The 19,893-nt window shown below is 34.9% G+C and overlaps 1 protein-coding gene across 2 annotated transcripts in view; it reads left to right on the top strand.

Moving 5' to 3' along the window:
• The window catches only part of LOC135694026 (FIGNL1-interacting regulator of recombination and mitosis), a 59,547-nt gene that overhangs the window by 5,980 nt on the left and 33,674 nt on the right, over positions 1-19,893 (top strand). For both annotated transcript variants that reach the window (XM_089111463.1, XM_065212662.2), the window contains exons 5-19: positions 165-302; positions 1,018-1,104; positions 2,441-2,513; positions 3,629-3,713; positions 4,815-4,950; positions 5,332-5,406; positions 5,721-5,788; positions 6,811-6,889; positions 8,215-8,281; positions 9,529-9,618; positions 10,398-10,426; positions 11,683-11,743; positions 12,615-12,678; positions 13,687-13,768; positions 18,055-18,134. In XM_089111463.1, coding sequence (XP_088967589.1) covers positions 165-302; positions 1,018-1,104; positions 2,441-2,513; positions 3,629-3,713; positions 4,815-4,950; positions 5,332-5,406; positions 5,721-5,788; positions 6,811-6,889; positions 8,215-8,281; positions 9,529-9,618; positions 10,398-10,426; positions 11,683-11,743; positions 12,615-12,678; positions 13,687-13,768; positions 18,055-18,134 — 1,214 coding nt within the window. The remainder of the gene's footprint in view (positions 1-164; positions 303-1,017; positions 1,105-2,440; positions 2,514-3,628; positions 3,714-4,814; positions 4,951-5,331; positions 5,407-5,720; positions 5,789-6,810; positions 6,890-8,214; positions 8,282-9,528; positions 9,619-10,397; positions 10,427-11,682; positions 11,744-12,614; positions 12,679-13,686; positions 13,769-18,054; positions 18,135-19,893) is intronic.

The raw sequence follows: 19,893 nt of genomic DNA, 5'->3' as shown, positions 1-19,893 counted from the left end.
TCCTCACTATAACTGGAAATTCATTTGTCTTCTAGAAGTTGTTGTATATATGTATTCAATGTTTTTATTGAAAAAACTTCAATTGAATGAGCTGTAAGCTTAAAAAGAAAATAATATTTTACCCCTATTAGTAATGTGTATATGAGTTTGCAATTTTCTTTTAGGAACTAGAATCCTATTTCAGAGATTGGTGTATGTTCTGTGAACATTATAGCAGTTTGCAACTCGGCTATAAAAATGGTATTTTCGTGCTATATAATTTCATCATTAAAGATATGGAAGAGATTTTCAAGCACTGTAAGGTAGGTAATTTGATCTAATCCATAGTTAAAACATTTCTAACTTTAAAACGCAGTTTGTTTTTTCTGCATATTTGAATAAAAAGTAGTTGACCTTTTCTATTCTGCAGTTAACTTGGCAAGGATTGGAAAATTCTGTATGTGCAAAATGAATTTATATTATCTTCATTTGCAATATTTAACATTAATTCATGTTTTGGATCACTGGTATTTTTGGCCAATGATTTAATGAGATCCTATGTGTTATACAACAAATTATATTGAGGTAACTTGTTACCTTTAGAACAATGCAAGAATCTAACTGATCTCTTACTGAGGAGGCTGCTGTAGGGCAGCAAAATTTTTAAGAGCAAATTATGATCTTGTATGTGCGTTTTTAACTGTGGTTTCTAAATACAATAAAGGTACCAAGTTACCTAAATATAATTTAAAATTAATTTGTTTATTGCTTCAAGAAAATCTCATTTTGAAATCATGCTACACTGTTTGATATTTTGTAAGCTTAATTTTCCTGTTTTACTTTTATGTTTTGGAAATAGTGTTGTTGTTTTTTTGCATTCTTTCTTCCGGATTGACATGGAAGAAATGATCTGTCTTTCACCTGCATAAAACTTTTCAACATTCCATTCAGATTACAAGATGTATCCTGATAAATAATTTTATATTCCTTAATTGAAAGTTTTTGCATTTTGTAATTTTATATTATTCATCATTTTAGGAGAGTAGCCGGATATACGATCGTTGTTTTTTGGAAGTTTCGGCTTCTCTCTCAAGTCTTTTCAAGATGTCATACCAATCTTTAAAGGTTTGTTTTTTTAAGATTCCGTATCTTCAGAGTTTGGGGAAGTGTACTTCTTTATTCTTGCCAACGAGACTAAATTTTCAAAAATTTCTAAAATAACAGTTGAGTCCAGGTGGGGGTAAGGGTGTAGCAAATGAAATTCTTTTGTTTCAATTGGTTTTCTTACTCTCGTCATGCGAGCGTACGCCTAGGCTTTGAGCATCCTGTCGACTGTATGGTCAATTTGTCAAGATTCTCTGTCGTTGAAGCTCAGCGTCACAGTGAGTCAATCTACTTAAACGTATTTTTAGCTGAAAGAAAGGTTAAATAGCCAGAAACGATGGATTGCCGCCATGAAAGTTTTCTAAATGATTAAAAAGAGGTAATTCCAGCAGTGATTTGATTCCCCTTCAGACCAACCATTATTTCATTATCAATTTTTTGCTGCAAAGAAAATCTTGTTATTTGGTCTTTTTGTGGATCATTCTGATCTAGCATATGGCTGTTCTATTTCGAATTAGTGATTCCGTTATACTGTTATCATGGCTGCGTTTGCTAACAAACATTCGCAGAAACAGTTACGTAACAGTTGTTTAACTATCACAGATGTTTTCTTTTAACACTACTAGACAGATAGGCATCGTGACTTGATGAGCATTTGGCGTGTCCTTTGAAGTCTTCATCTCAGATTTTATAATGCTCCTCACATAGTAAAAAGAAAACATTTTACTATGTATTCAAAGTTTTTTGTCTAAAACCCCTCAGAGTATAGAGCGTCAGAATAAGGGTCCATCAATCTTGTTCATTTGGACCCTTATTCTGACCCTTTTACTCTGAGGAGTGTCATGTGAATAAGCTTTTAGTGTGTAGTAAAATGTTTGCTTTTTTCAAAGCCATTTTCAAATTTTTTATTACCAAAAAGTTGTTAAAAATGTTTATCTTGTCCATGTAAAAAGTCATATTTTAATTATATTGATTTGTGTATATTATATCATTCAACGTACAAAACTCTGAACTATATTGATTATTAAATCCACTTTTCTATTTTCGGGTCTCCAGTTTAAGTTTTGCAAATATGTTGTGTTGTACGTTGTGAAATTTATATATCTTGTTATTTTCTTTTTACAAATGTACAGAAAAAAAGTCCTTTTTTCAACACAGATCAACTAGTCCACGCTGTTTAAGGCAGCCCATGGTCTTTTTTCCAGCCTGAAAGGATAAACTCTCTGAAAATCTTTTGTGACATATTCTACAACTTTTATATTGCTTTCATAACGAAAGTAAAAAGATAAGCGATGCATTTACCTGCTTGTCTAATTCAGTAAAAAAAGTATCCTAAATACCACAGTGTTTCTTGCAGATGATCTTGGAAATGTTTGAAAAACCTGCATTGGATCAATTAACAGAGGACGAAGTCTCACAGTTTTCTGAAGGTCTTTGATTTATATAAGTTTGCTCTGTAAATTTTATTTCACATTGTTTCAAAGAGTTTCTTCATAATAAATTGAACCAGCTTTAGTAATCATTCAGATTTAAGTCCCAAACTTTAGTGAACAATTCTATTTTTCTATCTTGCTTAGCCTCCTTATTGGTTGCTCTTTTACCGTTAACAAAAAGATGTGATTTGACTATTGAGTTATTTGTCTCTAGTACAACGGTGGGCAAATAATTTTCACAAAGAGCCTGGCGAGAAACCTGAACTGTGTTGGAGAGCCGAACCAAAGATAACTTTATTCTGAGCACTGTTCAATTCCTGCCAATGTAAAGAGCAATAAATTATACTATATTTCATCTGTTACTGGTTACCAGAAGAGAAAGATATAGATATTGCGTCAATATTTAAAAAAATATATGAAAGTATGGTATAGGTCCAATGGAAAAATACACCTACAAAAGCATTTTCAAAAAAAACACAAGCTTTTCAAAATAAAAGCAACACAATTGCATAGCATGAGCATCATAACAGAAATTTGATAATGTTTTTTTATTCATGTTCTGAGTGTCCACACACGCATGCTGGCCGGACAGAGACGTCCGAAGGGCCAGATGTAGCCCGTGGGCAGTAAGTTGCCCAGGTCAGCTCTAGTACCATGAGGGTCTGGCCTGGGTGCCAGTTGCAATCACAGACTGGACCCTAGCCTAATTCAACTATAGATCGGAATGTGCAAAACTCGAATTCAGGTGCAACCATTGCTACTCTACCCATTTCTATTGATGAACAGCTGTTAATAAATAGAACAGATCTTGTGGATGTGGTCAAAACAGTTTTCTTATGCTGCACTCCGAATAGGGCCCCGTGATTTCGCCATCCATCTTGCAGTAATAACACCACTATACCTAACTTTTATTCTAGAAGTTTGATGCCGTGAATCATTTATCATTGAAAAATAACAACAATAATAGCAGCGAAACAGTGGCATACATATCAAATAAACTGGCGAATGCACAATCTCCTTCGGCTACTTTGATGCAATTGTTTTCCATGATATTTTCGTTTTGCTTTTCTAGAAGCCTTGAGCTAAACTGTTTTTCTCTGTTAATCTTCAAGGCATCATGCAGCTACTTCGATTAACGCTTATTCTCAAAGACATCGACATCATGCCACTTGTTAACACACTGCGGTCTTTAAACAGGTAAGAAGCTGCCTGTGTATCGTTGAACTTCTAATAATGACGAGAAATGATACCAATATCTACCCATTAATATGAGTCAAATATGGTTTTACATGCATCGTTGTTGAGTCAATCACAATTTCATCTGTTACCCAGTGGGTAAACAAAACCCGTTGGTAAGAACGATAAAGATATCAGCTCAATATTCTTATTTATTGTGTACAAAGTGTAAAACGTCATGCTGTAGGCTCTTATTAAATTCCTATTTGACTATTTTTACTGTAGTTATGAATACATTTCAAAGGTGGCAATCTCTTTAAACGACGTTTAGGCCCTTCCATAGGGAAATGGGAATTGTACCTGTTTTTGAAAATGCACTGATTTCTTCTTTGTTTGTCTGATAATATTTTCTGATTTCATAACCTTCGTTGAGAAATTTGGCTATCAACATTTATCTCCCCTCTTACATAGAAAATATTTAATATATTTTCTCATTGACGTAAGATCGAGACCTTCTTTCTGAGCAGGTCAGAAATGGGAAGGGGATATGGCATTTAAGAAAGGCACCCAGACAAAGGCTTTGGCAAACGCCACCCTATAAACACAGCAAAAGAAAAAGTTAATATGTTTGTCTGCAGCCAGGATAAAGAAAATAAAATAAATTTTCAGATTTTAACTTGACAATCGTAGTATCTGCTGGAAAACTCTAATTTTTCCAAACAATTTTCATAAAATCGTTTTCTCGTGTTATGCAAGAGAAATGTTTTGTCATGTCTAATATTTTTATGTTTCCTTTTTGTAATTTCTTTCTCTACAGGGGCAATTTTTCTCCAAAAATATTTGTTACATAAACAATTATCTCAGCAATGCCAAATTATACATTCTTTATGTTAAACTTCCTGCGGGGTTTAAGACTAAAGTTACTCAATTGGGTGGCCCGTTTCAGTCTCAAATTAGCTTGAAAGTTGCTAAAACTTTCAAGTCTTTGGTGTCATCAAAGTTATAGCTAGAGTTTTTTTTCTCATCAGCCCTACATCTTGGATTGTAGCAACCGGGTAGCTTAAAAAAGCAGTCCTTTGTTCGAGAATACAGCCCAAGCTAATAGAAATTTTTGCTTAATAGGATGATAATTGGCAAAAGGGACTGCCTGCGTGATAAGCTGGATTGCGTTAAGATATTTACAACAATTTGCACGTGTATAACTGAAAAGTTGAATTTTTGCTGGTCAGTCATTCAGGAGAATGCACTTCGGGGTCAGGTAAGAATAGTTTCTTATATTTTAAACACCCCAAAGTCCAGATTCGTACTTACAGTAGCTTTTGTGCTAAAACAAAATAGTAAACTTAATGCAAAATTGTGACAGAGCTTATGAAATGTGATGGTATAAATTTTTATAGTGGATTTTATAAGGTTTTGCATACTATGTTAAAGTATAACATCTTTTTATCTGCCTTTATCGAAAGCCATTTGCCTACATCTCCAGAATTATGGCATATTTTACTCATATTTGTTTATTATACTGGTATTTATTATGTAGTACTAAAACAACCCTGCTCTTTTTAATTATTATATTTTGATTAATATTTATTTATTTGATTTTGATATATTTTATTTGATAATTTTTCGAGCATTATTTTAGGCAAGTTCAAAAAGATCGTCAAAGATCATCAAGGCATTGCGTTTTCTTGTTGGCATGCTCCTACAATTAATCAAGGTAATTATTTCACACTTCGCGAAGCAAAAGAGCGTTGATGTCCACCTTCTTTAATTTCTTTCAGTGGCATCTTCCATTATATGTTGGAAGTCTGCACACATATTCGACTTTTTTGCGCGGCTCTCCATTCTTTACGCTGTATTTCTCAACATTTTTAGCTACGTCTCTATTTTGATGTTGAATGAATTCCTTGTAGCTGCTATTATTGAGTGCAGTATTTTTATAAATCCGTGTGCGAAAAGTTTTCTGTATTCCACATGTCATTTTGCAATTAAAATTCATGGCAACTGTGAAGTTATTGTTTTTGTATCAAGGAATACAAAAACGAAGTATATGGTGATTCAACAACGTCTATAATTGAAATCCTGTTGTCACTGCAATGGTGAGTTTACTGTGCTCGCACAACATATACATCCAGCGTGGTGTCTAAGTTTGCCAGTGCACTCATTATTTCATAACAAGCTTGCTGTAAATTATGCGACTCTCAAATCTGTGTTCCATAGAATTCTTAAATGTTGGCGTCATTAAGACGTTATTTTTTAATTTGAACTGCATAATCTTAAAAGGCATTGTGATATACCACCAAATATGCAATTTCTGTTTCATGTGTTACCAATTGCCTGCAGATACTATCAATTGAAATTCTTTCTATGATAACTTTTGCGTCATTAAAACGCTATTTTTTAATTTGAACTGCATAATCTTAAAGGGTATTGTGAAATACCACTAAATATGCAAAATCTGTTTCATGTGTTACAAATTGAATGCATGTCATTTGAAAGTCTTTCTATGATAGCGTTGGCGTCATTAAAACGCTTTTTTGAATTAGAACTTCATAATCTTAAAGGGCATTGTGAAATACCACTAAATATGCAATTTCTGTTTCATGTGTTACCAATTGCTTGCAGATACTATCAATTGAAATTCTTTCTATGATAACTTTTGCGTCATTAAAACGCTATTTTTTAATTTGAACTGCATAATCTTAAAGGGTATTGTGAAATACCACTAAATATGCAAAATCTGTTTCATGTGTTACAAATTGAATGCATATCATTTGAAAATCTTTCTATGATAGCGTTGGCGTCATTAAAACGCTTTTTTGAATTAGAACTTCATAATCTTAAAGGGCATTGTGAAATACCACTAATATGCAAAATTTGTTTCATGTGTTACAAATTGCCTGCAAATATTATCAATTGAAAGTCTTTCTATGATAACGTATATCTAGGCGGTGCAAAGAGTTGTTTGAAGATGTTTTCAGGTTTAAGAAGTTTTATAAAATGAGATATTTTAGATACTATTTGCCATGTTTGCCTTCAAGTTGCGAAATCAAGGAAATAGTCTCCATTTTCTCTTGCAGCTATTCTAACTTTTTATTTTACTTTATTTTTATTCGCTAAGGCTGGCCCCGATGTCTTTCCATCAAGACACTCGAAGAACTCCTCTTTACGAAGAATTCTGCAGTGCAGTTCTCAGTGTAGTATGTTTATCATATTTAAACGTCAATTCAATTAATGGTTGGTTTTTTCAATATTAGAACAAGAATAGGTCCTGATTATATTATAAAAGGGCTTCAAATTATTGGCGATGGTTTTAACTTGATTTTCAAACACGAGCATGGGGAGGCAGTGTACAAGTATTTAGTTAAACCAACGCAAACACGACCGTGGTGCAGGGATGAAACATCACCGACCCATGATTTGGCAGTTGTCTTGTGAAGTTTTTTGTCTTCGATGATTATGCTAAGTAATTTACACAGTCAAAGGCTACCAATTTGGTTGAAAAATCAAGGATTCTCCGGAATTATGTTCGTCATTTTGCAAGACGACCCGAATTGCAAACAGTGAAGTGAGCAAATCTTCGTTTGTTCCCCGACAGATTCCCTCTTGAATTTGACGATCAAAGTCGTTTAACCTCTTGGTAACAGCTTTGAATTAGATAAAGTCTTCGTAGTTATGCGTAAATGCACAAAAAGTTCGAGTTAAGATTTTACAGTGTCAACCTTATTGTTGAGAAATCGTTTTGTGGCAAGGGCTAGGTGCTTGATTTATCAAGCCAATATCATTGTTTGTCAATTGGAGAATAGAAAGTAAAAGTTTCTCAAATAACCACAGCTAGCTTAAAATAGCAACATAAATTTGTCACGTTTTTACTGAAACTGATAGTTCATATTGCTGAAAAACTAATTTTTGACGATTACTAGCTATTCTAGGACCAAGAAAGGCTTTTTTTCTGCAAGGACAATTGTTATATTAGATGATTGCCATTTTCCTTTAGCAAGCCTAGTAAAAATGTAAGACTTTCACTCGACATAGCATTAAGCTGATTTTTGTTAACATTACACTAGCTTCCCTGTTTTTGAATTTAGTATGACACAAGCTCTAACCACGACGTGTGGTTTGTGCCTTTTATTTTTAATGTTGGTTGTGTCTTTTATTCCATTACTTGGACAGACTAATGTGACAGAATGTTAAAGTTCCAGAACAGTTTCGCAATTAGGTTTTGGCATTAGGTTGCCTTTTCTTTCGGTGACTTTAGGAAAAGGAGCCGACTTGCTCCCTTGTTTAGAGTGAATCCGAAGGATTCCTTCATTTGGTTTTGGTCTTGTGTCAAACCGTGTTTTTATTGAAATTACTTTCAACTTTAGGGGATCATAATATAGGATTCGGTTCAAGAAATTTTTAAGCTTATAACGTAAACAAAAACTAGAACGATGCATTACTTTAAGAAACTATTGATTGACACTTGTTGTTAAGGAACCTATGTCTGTTTATCATTGCTCATCGCTCGTGCTATTTCATTTAGATAGAGCCACTTCTCTCAGAGCTGCTTCAAGAACGGGATTTCATAACCAAGTTTTTATCAATTAAGGGTGAGGTTTTTTTATCTCACACTATGATACTTGTAACTCAAACTACAAAAGTTGAAGGAGTTGAGCCAGCTCAGAATGAGTTGATAGTTCTACTTTCTGATAACGCTTATATTATACACTCATTTTTCCATGAGCTATATCGTCTGGTGGCAGATTTCATCATTATCAGATTCGGATTTTGTCCATTAAACAGGCCCAATTTAAAAGGAAAAGCAATCTTTATTCAAATTTGATAACTTTTTAGTTTGAAAATACTAGTGATTGCTATCACCTATTTATTTTTCAATTGGCTGTCTAACAGCTATTTCTAAAATTGCTTATCAAGGCAACTATTTAAATTTGCGAAAAATCGATTCAAGATGAAGGAGCGTTGCGACCAATTTTTATTCGATTCTTTCCCCTAAAACCATCTGTACAAAGTTACTGCTCTTGGCAGGAGGAACACCATTTCTTCACTGGTAGTACAACCTCACAAGACATAATCGAATTTGTTCACAAATTTACCCATCTCTTTCTATTTGCATGCTGTTTGTAAGCAGCTCCCAAAAAGCAAAGAGGCTGCAATTTGCCAGAATCCTAAACATTTTGCTCTTCTATGCCCAGGTTGAGGTTTCCAATGATAATTTTTTCAACAAGAGAAATTGAAAATAAATTTAAAAATACATCTGAACATTGGAATGCTAATTACTTACCCGGTGTTTGAAGGCGAAAGTTGATCAATGGCTCAAATTTTGATACATTGATGAGTAAAGATATAATGAAAGATATCTTATGGTAATTTTTATTATGGTTTTGGTTATATTAAGGTTATATTAAAGTATCTCATACTATGGTATATATCATGGTTAGGGTCATATAGCTGTCAAGTAAAAACAAACCGACCAAACAACACCGAAGCGTAAATATCGAAAAGGCTAACAATCCGAGGCTAAGATTGCAAACCCGTGTTATTTATAAAAATTGTACTATGCCGCGTAGCAGATAAGAAATAACAATGAGCCACCATAGTACAACTACAATCCACTTCTCCTGAGATTATGCTATGCTTAATTACATACATACAAACATACATTTATGGCTTGTTAATGTCATATACAAGTCGGCTTAAAAAGCTGATGTGGACCTGAAAAGTAAAGATACATGTGGACATGCTCTATACTCAAGAGAGCTTCTTTAGCCTGAGATCAGGCTTCTTCTGATGTTGGACCTCTCGAAATTGCGTTTGTGATTGGTTTATTGTTTTGTAGGAACATTTCAAGATGCTGTCAGTGAGAGAAATGTTTTGTCTGCGTTATTGCTTTCCGCATCGATATCGTCACTTCTCGCGAGAGCTGAAGGTAGGCATAGTAAGGCTGATTAAACCATGCGTGCCAGCAATGTCTAATATATAATTCAACTAGAGTGCTAAGAGCAATAACTACCAACATAAAATGTATAATCTTATCCAAAACGCAGGCTCATATTTCGGGATGTGTTCTACAGGGCATCAAGCGCTAGACAACAGACTAGTGAACAGTTATCTTCTTCATCATTTCATGAACAGGAATTGAGTTGAATTTGCCATTTGCTTAAGCACATATATTCATAACAACTTGAAGGCTGTAAAGTCTAAGATCTGAATCTTCTTAAATTCTTGAAAGATTGCTTGAAAATGTTTGTACAGATGTTTTCTGTTGAAAGTACTTGACAGCTTGTTAATTGCAAGATTGATAGAAAATTGGCAGGTTTGTCAGCACCAGTGCTAGAATACTACACCTATGTGAATATCTTCAGAAAAAAAAATTTAAAAGTTATGTCACTTTTAAAGTTAAGTTTGATTTAGGTGTTTATAAACCATAATTAAAAACACACATACACGATCAAAATGTGTATACTTTAATGTATCAAAATATAGTTGCACAGTTCTGTGAGTTGCAAAGTTGGAAAATCGTGTTCTTTTGTTAGGTCATTCGTTTAAGAACTTCCATTCCCTGTTAAATGTTTGATTTATGCTTGTTTAATGTGCTCAAGCCTTTAGTAAACCTGATCAGATCAGTTTTCGACGCTCACTATTTTTGTTCAGATCTTATGTAGATTCTCTGACTGCAATTTATTGTCTTTGTTGATTGTTTTTCAGATGATATAAAAAGCGACTGGATGAACGAGGTACTACCTATTGAAAATTGTTTTAAACTGTACTTGTCAAATGTCTTTTTAAAAACCTTTGATCATCGTTAATTTTCTGTTTTTCATGTTTGTTGTGAGTAAAATGTGCCATAGGCAAAGGAAATTTAGAAAAAGCATCGTTGTTTTGCATGCGGTAGCGAGAACAGTGAATTTTCTAACACCGCAAATATTGTTGATTACTAGAACTGATTCAAAAAATGTTTGTAAGTTGCGCATTTTCGTAAATATGTTGTGCTGAAGCATAACGTTTTCAGCTGTCTTTCAGATAGCACGAATATCAGCGCATCTTCTTAAACGAGTCACGTGATCGATTAAGTCCAATATTTCTGCATTTTTAAACAGTGTAAATATGCATTTAATGGTTAAAATGACTCTGACGAATGCTTAAGTCCGAAACAGAAGAAACAACTACTTTGGCTACGGTGAACTTTTCAGTGTTTGCTTCGGAAATACTTCGCTCTTTCTTTGAGTCCTTTGGCTTGGTGGAATGAGCGTTGGTTTTTGAAGCAGCAAAGTTGAGTGCGATTCCGGTCAAGAGTGGCTCGATACAATTGGGCAGCACCCTTGTAGAAAGAATTTTCCTCTTGTCAGCTTTTGCTTTATGGTTATATACATAAATTTATTGTATGATTGGAAATACCATGGCGTAAAACGCTGCACTTCGTAAATCTTAGGAGCTAGCATTGTGCTACACAAAAGAACCAAAAGGCGAATGGCCCATAAGAACCGAGGGCACAGGGTGCACGCCACCGATTTGCAGCTCATGGAAATTCTGCATGTATTTTGAAGTTCTCAATTTCGATGGACATGAACACAAACGTTGGTTTAGATCATTTGCTAAAAATAGAGTTATACCGGGCAAACAATTTCAGATAATTTTAACATAAGGTTGAGAAACGACAAGAATGTTTGATTGGAAGTATAATGTTGAGAACAAAAGTTTTCAATGATGAATGAGTGATGCTTAAAGTGTGATGAATGATTGAAATGATAAAAAATAAATCAGTATATCGCTTTGGTGTGAAGATCAGGAAAGTTCTAAACTGCACCTCCGAGTTACGTCATGTGCTATAATTTGATATGTTATTCAAAGTAAAACGAAACATGGCTCGATGCAAATGTAACTCACAATGTACTGTAACATAACAAAATCGAACATGATGTACTATGAGGCATAAAACCTGTTTTGATAAATATAATGTGTGTTTATTTTATAAATTTTTTTTCTTTTGTAGGTAGCATTCTCCCCTTGTGCCACTAACATTGTGGACCTCATAGTCACCTTGTATGAACAAAGTATGCGGCTTTTTATTCACCTTAACATGATGAATCTTAAAACATATCTAACGTGTTTGAAAAAGACCTTTGTCCGTATTTATAGATTTCCCCAACAGAAAGTTTGAAGACTAGAAGAAATGCCAGCATCTGGCGAGCGGCTAAACAAATCTTTTCGTCGTAATAAATGAAATAAAAAACAGTAAGAAACATTTCCGCAAATTAGTTGCTTTGCAAGTGGTTTAACAGAGTTGAACTAAGAATCTTTGTTAATGTTGTTTTCTCTTCAGCAACTTCATGCGTCAATTTACGTATTCAATATTTTGCATTGATTAAACGTAAAGTCGTCTTCTTTAGCGCCTGAACCTTTTTCTCACTTCTAATGCTCTCAAAATTGAAATATTCAATATATTAGCAATTAACCCTCGCACAACATATTGGTTCTTCGTGACACTGAAAATTGTCCCGGCTTAGAATAGTTATCCATAATTAATCTCCAAATTTTGCATCTTGAGTCTCTCAAAGCAAATTCGGTAAGCTTTGATGTTGGATGTCTCAGGCCCTTACGTTGGCTTTCTCCTCTGATAATGACTTCCTCTGCAGCTATACTCTGCAAGAGGTATAGATTTTGAAGGTCATTCACTTCAGAGCAAATGATTAAAAGTTTATGATATTTTACAGATCAAGGTGAAGGGTGGGCGTGGTGTATGGTGCAGGACATTTGTCCAGTCATTGGGGTTGTGTATGGTAATTGCCCAGTCTTTCTTAGAGTGTGGCATTAGACTGCATGCGTTGATATTTTTCACGTTTTAAGTCTTCGTATCTTAATAATATTTGTAACGCGTTATGGATCTTAGCTTTTTTAGCCTTTTAGTCTTCGGTTTCATTTCAGGTAGAAGCATGAATCTGGATAGTATTTCTCTTCCGAATTTCGTTGAGGCAGGACGACCTATGAGGTAACTGCTGTTCACTTGATAACTGCTTTGGTGATTCCCCAGGCATGTCGTGATAGTTGTTTTCCAGAGACTTCAACTTAACCAACAGGCGTGTTTCATTTGAGTTTCTTTGATCAAAGTTTTAGGTAATACCGTGCTCATTTGAATAATGCCTAGTAATCATCTGGAGAGTTTATATGTGAACTAAAATAAATTTTCCAATCTCATGTAAAGAAGAATTTTTCGAAAAACACGAAGGAAAATTAATGATTTCTCCTAAGATGATGCTTTGATGAGGAATCACCTTGCCCTGTTCCTGTCCACTGTACAAACTCCAACTGCATCTCCATTTTGCAACAATGATCAATGCAATTGTATCGGATCTCATTACTCAACTTATTCATATTGGGCTGGTTATTTTCCATCGTTTTTTTGGCGGAAAAATGAGACAATATTTTTGAAAATATAGGAGCTGCTGATTTTCCAAATAGGTTTTAATGCATAAGGTCTGTTGGGCAAGATATCTTATAAAGACAGAATTTTTCTGTAAGGGGTTGTTTAAAGTCTTCCAAAAAAAGGGATTGGACATTGGATGCTACTGGAGTGTATGTAGCTATATATGTTATTGCAAACATTTTGCGAACACATCTCGTGAGTTAGGTTTCGCTAAACTCGAATAATGGTGGCGGATAATAATGCCTCTGTTTCATATGTAAATGGTTTAGTGTGAAAGAGGCTTAAGACCTTTAAGCCTGGTAGCTAACGAAGTCTTTCAGCCTTTTTTGCAAGGTACAAGCTGCTGTTTTTGGTTGCTTCCCTTTGATCACAAATCAAATCGATGGTTTTCGTTAGCAGTTTTGAGATTTTTTCATTGTTGTCTGAGTTTTTTACCGAAATTACAAATCAAAAGTCACAAGTTCAGCAGTACTACAAATCAAAAGACTTGGTATTTTGAAATGCTTATATATCGTGTTTGTATCGTGTTTTGTCAAATTTCCATATAATCTTTTAAGCTAATTTGTTTTATAGAGATGTATCATTGCACGAGCACTGTTACATTCGAACATGCGCCCTCGTTGCTACATTCAGTCAAAGAGAATTTCAGAAAATGGTAAGATTGTACTTGCAATTTAATGTCCAATCTTTATAGAACCTTTCAACCATTATAAATTTGTTTTTGCAATTGGGGTATTTTTTATTCAAGCAATATGCTAATGCATGTACTTCCTCTTTTGCCAATTTCTCGGTTTTTTATATTATTCATATTTTAAATGGCCTCCAGATCGGACCAATTCGTCTTGATGAAAATAGTTAAAGATTAAATATTTATGGTTTCATGTCATCCATAACTTTGCTTTCAGGGAAACAGCATTTGCACCTCATAATATTGCAAAGAGCTCATTATTGAACTTCTCGTGAGACTTGTCTTAATTGATTCATTTCAAAGTCGTTTTCTCTTGACAAAGGTTAACTGTTCGCGTTCCTGGTTATTTGTTGTTGATATTTTAAATTGCTTTTGGGGGGACTTTGCCTATGCTCCGCTCTTCAGTTTCTCGTGGTTTCAACCATTTCTTTTGATAGGTGCACTGTTTTGCGTTTACAAAGCTTTTGTAAACTTTCTAACCAACCAAGGGATATGATTTTAGAGCAGTATGTGTCAGCATGCTTAAAGTTGTTGAAAGAGCGCTAACATTGATGTGCCAATCTGTCAAGTGTAGCATAGGGGAATTTTTTAACAAAGTCTAGCCGAAGAGGCTTCTTTTTCAATTTCAGGAAAATTGTTTTTTGCAAAAAGCGTCAAAACGGATCTTACATCAAATTTTTTGATGAGATTTAGACAATTATCTGCAAACGCTTCGTGAATGTTTTTCGATCTCATAATTATTCTCTATTTGTACCTAGAGGGTTTTGTGTAAGTTCCTCATCTTTCTTGTGATAGAACAGTTTTACATCATCTAGACACTGAAAATTTGGAATCTCTGAATAGAATTTCACTTTCACTCCAAACGGCTACGACAAAAATTTCTTGCACAGAGCAAACACTATTTGTCCAATTTTCGATAGCTATCAATCTTTCTTCAGCTCAAATACCATCTGCAGTCACACTAGATTTCCAAACCCAACCTTCAGCGGTATTACTTGAAAAAATTTACTGATAGAGATAAAGCCCTGCAAAGACGTCCATGAAGGACTGGTTTCTGAATTAGATTTCCGCCAATTTTTGCCACTGTTTTCTGCAATTCAACTAAGTAGATTTGTCTGTCTAGGGTTGCCACTGCGATAGTATAATTTCTTGTGAAGGTTAAGCTATTTGGGTTGGTAATTTTCTTTGAGGTCTGAATTTTGTTTCCTCCAGCACATTTTGCCATTTTTGATTATCATCAAGCATTGAACACCTATATCTTGCAACGGCGCCTTTGATTCTGCAGCTGTCACTGAATCCGGCCCTACATGCTTTATGCCTTTTATTATAAAGATCGCTTTTGTTAGTCTAGGTTTCCTCAAAAACAATTTTGTGAGTGATCGAATGAGCATCCTTCGATACTGTTTCAAAGAGTGACTCAACATCTTGACTTGTTTATTTTCTATACAGAATTTTAGTCGAAGAGCATTACTGTAATCAGATGTGATACAGTTGCTGTTTGTTTAAAAACGGCAATAGACAAGTTTTTTCTGGCACGAGTTTTTTCTGAAAATAAGGAAAATTCGGCAATATATATGTAAATTTCCTCCTTTTCTTACTTTTTATATCACCAAAATGTCAAGTCGACTTACTTTTTATATCACCAAAAGATTTAAGTAATACCTTAACCGCCAACTAAACAAAATATTTCCTTTGGTCATATTTTACCATCCAATTATTTTTGGCCCACCTGTTGCCGCCATCTTACTTTCCATGCGCAGGGTACCTTTTAAAATGGTGAGCAATACACCAAGCATTCTAGCCTTACTATTTCTCCAAATTCACTTCAGCTAAGTTCTTGCTGTGAAATTCCGCGCACCTGCATACAAAGTATCACGAGCCTACATTCTTGAATATGTTTTCATAGGAAGGATTTTTTCTGCTCTTTGGATAAGATCCGAATTTCCCTTGTTCCTTTTCAATTTTAATCATGTTTTCTTGTTGCTTAGATACCTTTTGCATGTTCCTATGTTCCCTGGCACACTAAACTACCCTGAGTGATTTTGTCAAAAGCACCGATACAGTTATAGGGCGTTGACCCTTTTTCGATAACCTGGTTGGAAAATTGTTTATGAATCCTTTACGAGATTTTATATCAGGGTTCGCAGGAACCGACGGTGATTAAACCTTAGATGTTTGAGCCCCTAAATTGAATCTCCTTTGACTAATTTTTCATGGTGCGTTCAAGATTGACGTGTTTCTTGCACAAGGGTTCTAGAAAACAGCTAGATGTTCGAATTGTTCCCTTCGCATTCTACTGTGAAATACTTTTTATACCAAATGCTGTTTCCTACATTACTTTGAAATGAAACTGTGTTCCTTTGAATTCACGAAATAATTCCCAAACTTTTCGCTGTTATGCTACGGATTCTTCCACCGCATGGAACGGCACTTGCTGAGCAATCGTTAATTTTCTTTCAAGCCAAAATTTTGCAGCTGTTTCTTTCCCAATGTCTTCTTCGTGAAATGAATCACAATCCTCTAGGATCTGGTTTGAAAGATTATCCACTAAATTCGTGTCTGTTATCTTATTTCTACACTATCCAACTTTATATTCTTGCAATGATTGTTTCATTTTGTAGTTGATATTTGTTTTCATGTTTTGACAACATTGTCTGCATAGTAACATTTTCTGCTTGTTCATTTCATTCCTGCTACTCAGTTCTCTTACCTCATGCATTGTTTTCTACTCATGCATTGTTTTCAACTCATGCATTGTTTTCAACTCATGCATTGTTTCAACTCATGCATTGTTTTCTACTCGTACATTGTTTTCTAATCATGCATTGCAATAGTACGTGACGTTGTTTTAACCGAAAGTTTTAGAAAAAAACAGTGAAACCTCTCTTTTCCTGTAAAGTTTAAACCTCAAGAAGCATAATTTTTCTTGAAAATGACGAGATAATTGCCGATGACAAAACAATTGGAGATATTTTTAACGACTATTTCGCCAATATAACAAGTCTGGACGCTTTTTTCCAAAAGAACTGAAATCTAGGACAATTTCCTTACTTTTTAAAAAAGGTGTCTTCTGATGACTGGAAACGAATTGTGCAACTACGCAGACGATAATACTTTATAAGCTTGCAACTCTAAGGCAGAAAATATGATACAAAGATTAGAGCCAGATGCAAGCCTACTAACAACGCGTTTCCTAGAGAACTATATGAAATTAAATGAAGATAAATGTCACCCCATTCTGTTTGGGACAAACAAATAAAGAGTTAATATACAAATTGGTGACACCTAGACAGAAAAAAGTGACGAGGAGAAACTACTAGGCATCAGTTTTGACAAGAAATTGAGTTTCAAAAAACATGTCCAAATGCTCTGTAAAACAGCTAGTCGGAAGTTTCATGCTCTAACACGTAACTCTGTTCACATTGAGCCGGAGAAGCTAAAACTGTTGATGAAAACATTCGTTATGTTCCAGTTTAGCTATCGTTCGTTGATTTGGATGTTTCACGATAGAAATCTGAACAATAAGATAAAAAAAGCCCATAAATGTCAAGCTTGCAACTACAGATTATGTAAGATATTTTATCCAAACTTAGGCTTTTCATCATAAATTGTGTTTTGTATTCATTTTAATGCAATTTGTGTGTATCTTATTTAACTTGTTGGCCTTAATTAGCTTTTAAGCTATATATTTTTAACTGCGCATTGTAGATCAAAGAATTAATTATTATAATAAATCATAAAAAACCAAGCCTAGTTTTGAAGGGGACGTGCCATTTCGGCTCAAAATTTGGTCTCACAATTCCGCATCCGCAGGTCTGAAAAATTTCACCCATAATTCAGCAAAAATGGTGAAAGCTTTAGCCATAATTTCGCAAGGCAATAAACATTTTTCAAGACTCAACAAAGTCATCAAACGAATTTTAAATTTTATTCCCAAGATGGTACCCATAATTTTTCACGTTTCCCTACAAATGGTACCCACAATTCCGCTCAAACCTATTAACCCACCCCCCTTCGAGGACCGTATATACTTGTTGTTTCTTATAAAAGACAATTACGTAACAATAATACAGAATCACAGTATAGTTTGAGGTCGTACGTTGTTGCAGTCACAATGCTCCAAGTCAATAGGGTTTTCAGGCCAACTAATAAAGGCACTTAATGATAAAGGTTTTTAGGCCAACTAATAAAGTGTTACTTAATAAACTGTAGTATTTTGTGCTCCTTACTTTGGAAAGAATTATCTTTTTCAGGAATCTTCCTTGTTAAAGCATTTGCTGTTGCAGCGGTGTTTCAGCTTCTTTGTCGCAGACATCCTATCATTTGTTGCAAGGTAATGTATAAAACCTCGATGTTTTCTCTGGTGTAGAAAATGAAACGGTCCTAAGTTTGATAGTTTTTGCGATCATCGGATAGCATTTTACAGCTCTTTTTGCGAAATTGCTATATGTTTGTGGCTCAAGCTCAGTACTACAAATACAGGATAAGAAAGACAACGAAATATTGTTTAGGCTTCAGATCCAATAGAAGACTGTATAAATTCGATCAATTATAACACAAATTCTAGTTTAGATTCCAACTTCGATCCGTTCTAATTCTATGTCTTCTCTAATCCCCTTCAATTCAAATTGAATTTCTAACACATCCTTCAACGTGTACAAGTGACTACAACAACAATAACTATTGAGGAGAACGTCATACCATACAATTTCTTACACTCTGTCTATATAGGATCGGTTTACATAATCTTCATTGAATATCAATGTTAGTCTATTAGCTGTTCTTTGATATAATTTCTTTGCACTCGTATGGAGCTTTCTCTATTATATATGTCATATTGCAAAAGCTTCTCCTTGAAACAGATGTACTTCTTACGGGTCCTTTTTTATCATTGATGTGATTATACCACAGAAACATTCAGGAAGTTTCTAAAAGGTATGCAAATGTGAAAATTGTTGGTCTGAAGAGCGGTATGGGACTATACCTTAACTTCATCTTTAGGCCCTAGTTTTACTTCTCATAAGTACATCTTTAAGTTCCCGATTGGGCTTTTCCAATTCATACATATTTAGGTTTTTAATGCGGCTATCCATATATACATATCTAGGCTCCTGGATTGCTCTACCCCATGGATAAATCTTTAGGTGCCCAATCGGGTTATCGCATCTTCAAACATCTTCAGGTCCCCAATGGGGCAATCAATAGCTACATCCCAAATCGGGCTACCCTATTCAAACCTATTTCAATCCTCAATTGTGCTATTTCATTCAAGCATTTTTAGGTTTCTACTTGGCAAATTCCAATATTCTGTTCTATTAAAGAACTGAAGCCCGCTGGCCAGTGTCGTGCTGGGGATGAGATCGCAGGGGGGGGGGGGGGGTGGGCAAAGGGTCAGAATGGCGCCCCTCATTTAGCTTTCTTCAAGTTTTGGAGATGTGCAGAAAAGTACAAGAGCTCAGATGCACGCGGATCTGTATCTAGCTATCTGTGGCGCACACTGAAAGACCTTCAAATGAGGGGCGATAGGGAATTTTCAAATAGAGTATGTTATTATTTGTATTACCTAACAGTATTTTTGAGTATCGTTGTAGCGGCTGTATCATTAGCCAGCACAACAATGATAATCAGGGACGCCACTATTGAGGGAGGTTGGGGTAGGGAGGGGGCGGTAAGATCGTTCAAGAGTTTAGAGAAGGCCGTGACCATGTTTGGCGGCAAAAAATTGCAATGAAGAACTTCTAGAGATAGTCGGAAAATGCATTCAAATATTTACAACATCGCTCTAGACTCATGAAAGATCCTGGACAATACCTATAGGCTTTCTTCAAAATATTGCCCAATGGCTCGTCCGAGGCAGGCCTTGTTTGGGTTTACTAAAAATCTGCCTGATTTGAAAAATTACCTCAAATTCTTTAGTTACTGACACCATCCTGCCGCAATACATCGTGTCGATTCACAACATCTATATACATAATTATATCAGAACTTCCAACTCTTTTGATCTATATATCGGAAGAAGCCCAGGATATAACTATACTGTCCGATGCGGCACCATGGTTGCCGCCGAAGGAAAAGAAACTCTCGAATTTTGA

This window comes from Rhopilema esculentum, chromosome 11, assembly GCF_057945365.1.
Source record: "Rhopilema esculentum isolate cy_ngs chromosome 11, ASM5794536v1, whole genome shotgun sequence".
NCBI lineage: Eukaryota > Metazoa > Cnidaria > Scyphozoa > Rhizostomeae > Rhizostomatidae > Rhopilema > Rhopilema esculentum.
This window is presented reverse-complemented; position numbering and strand designations above follow the sequence as displayed.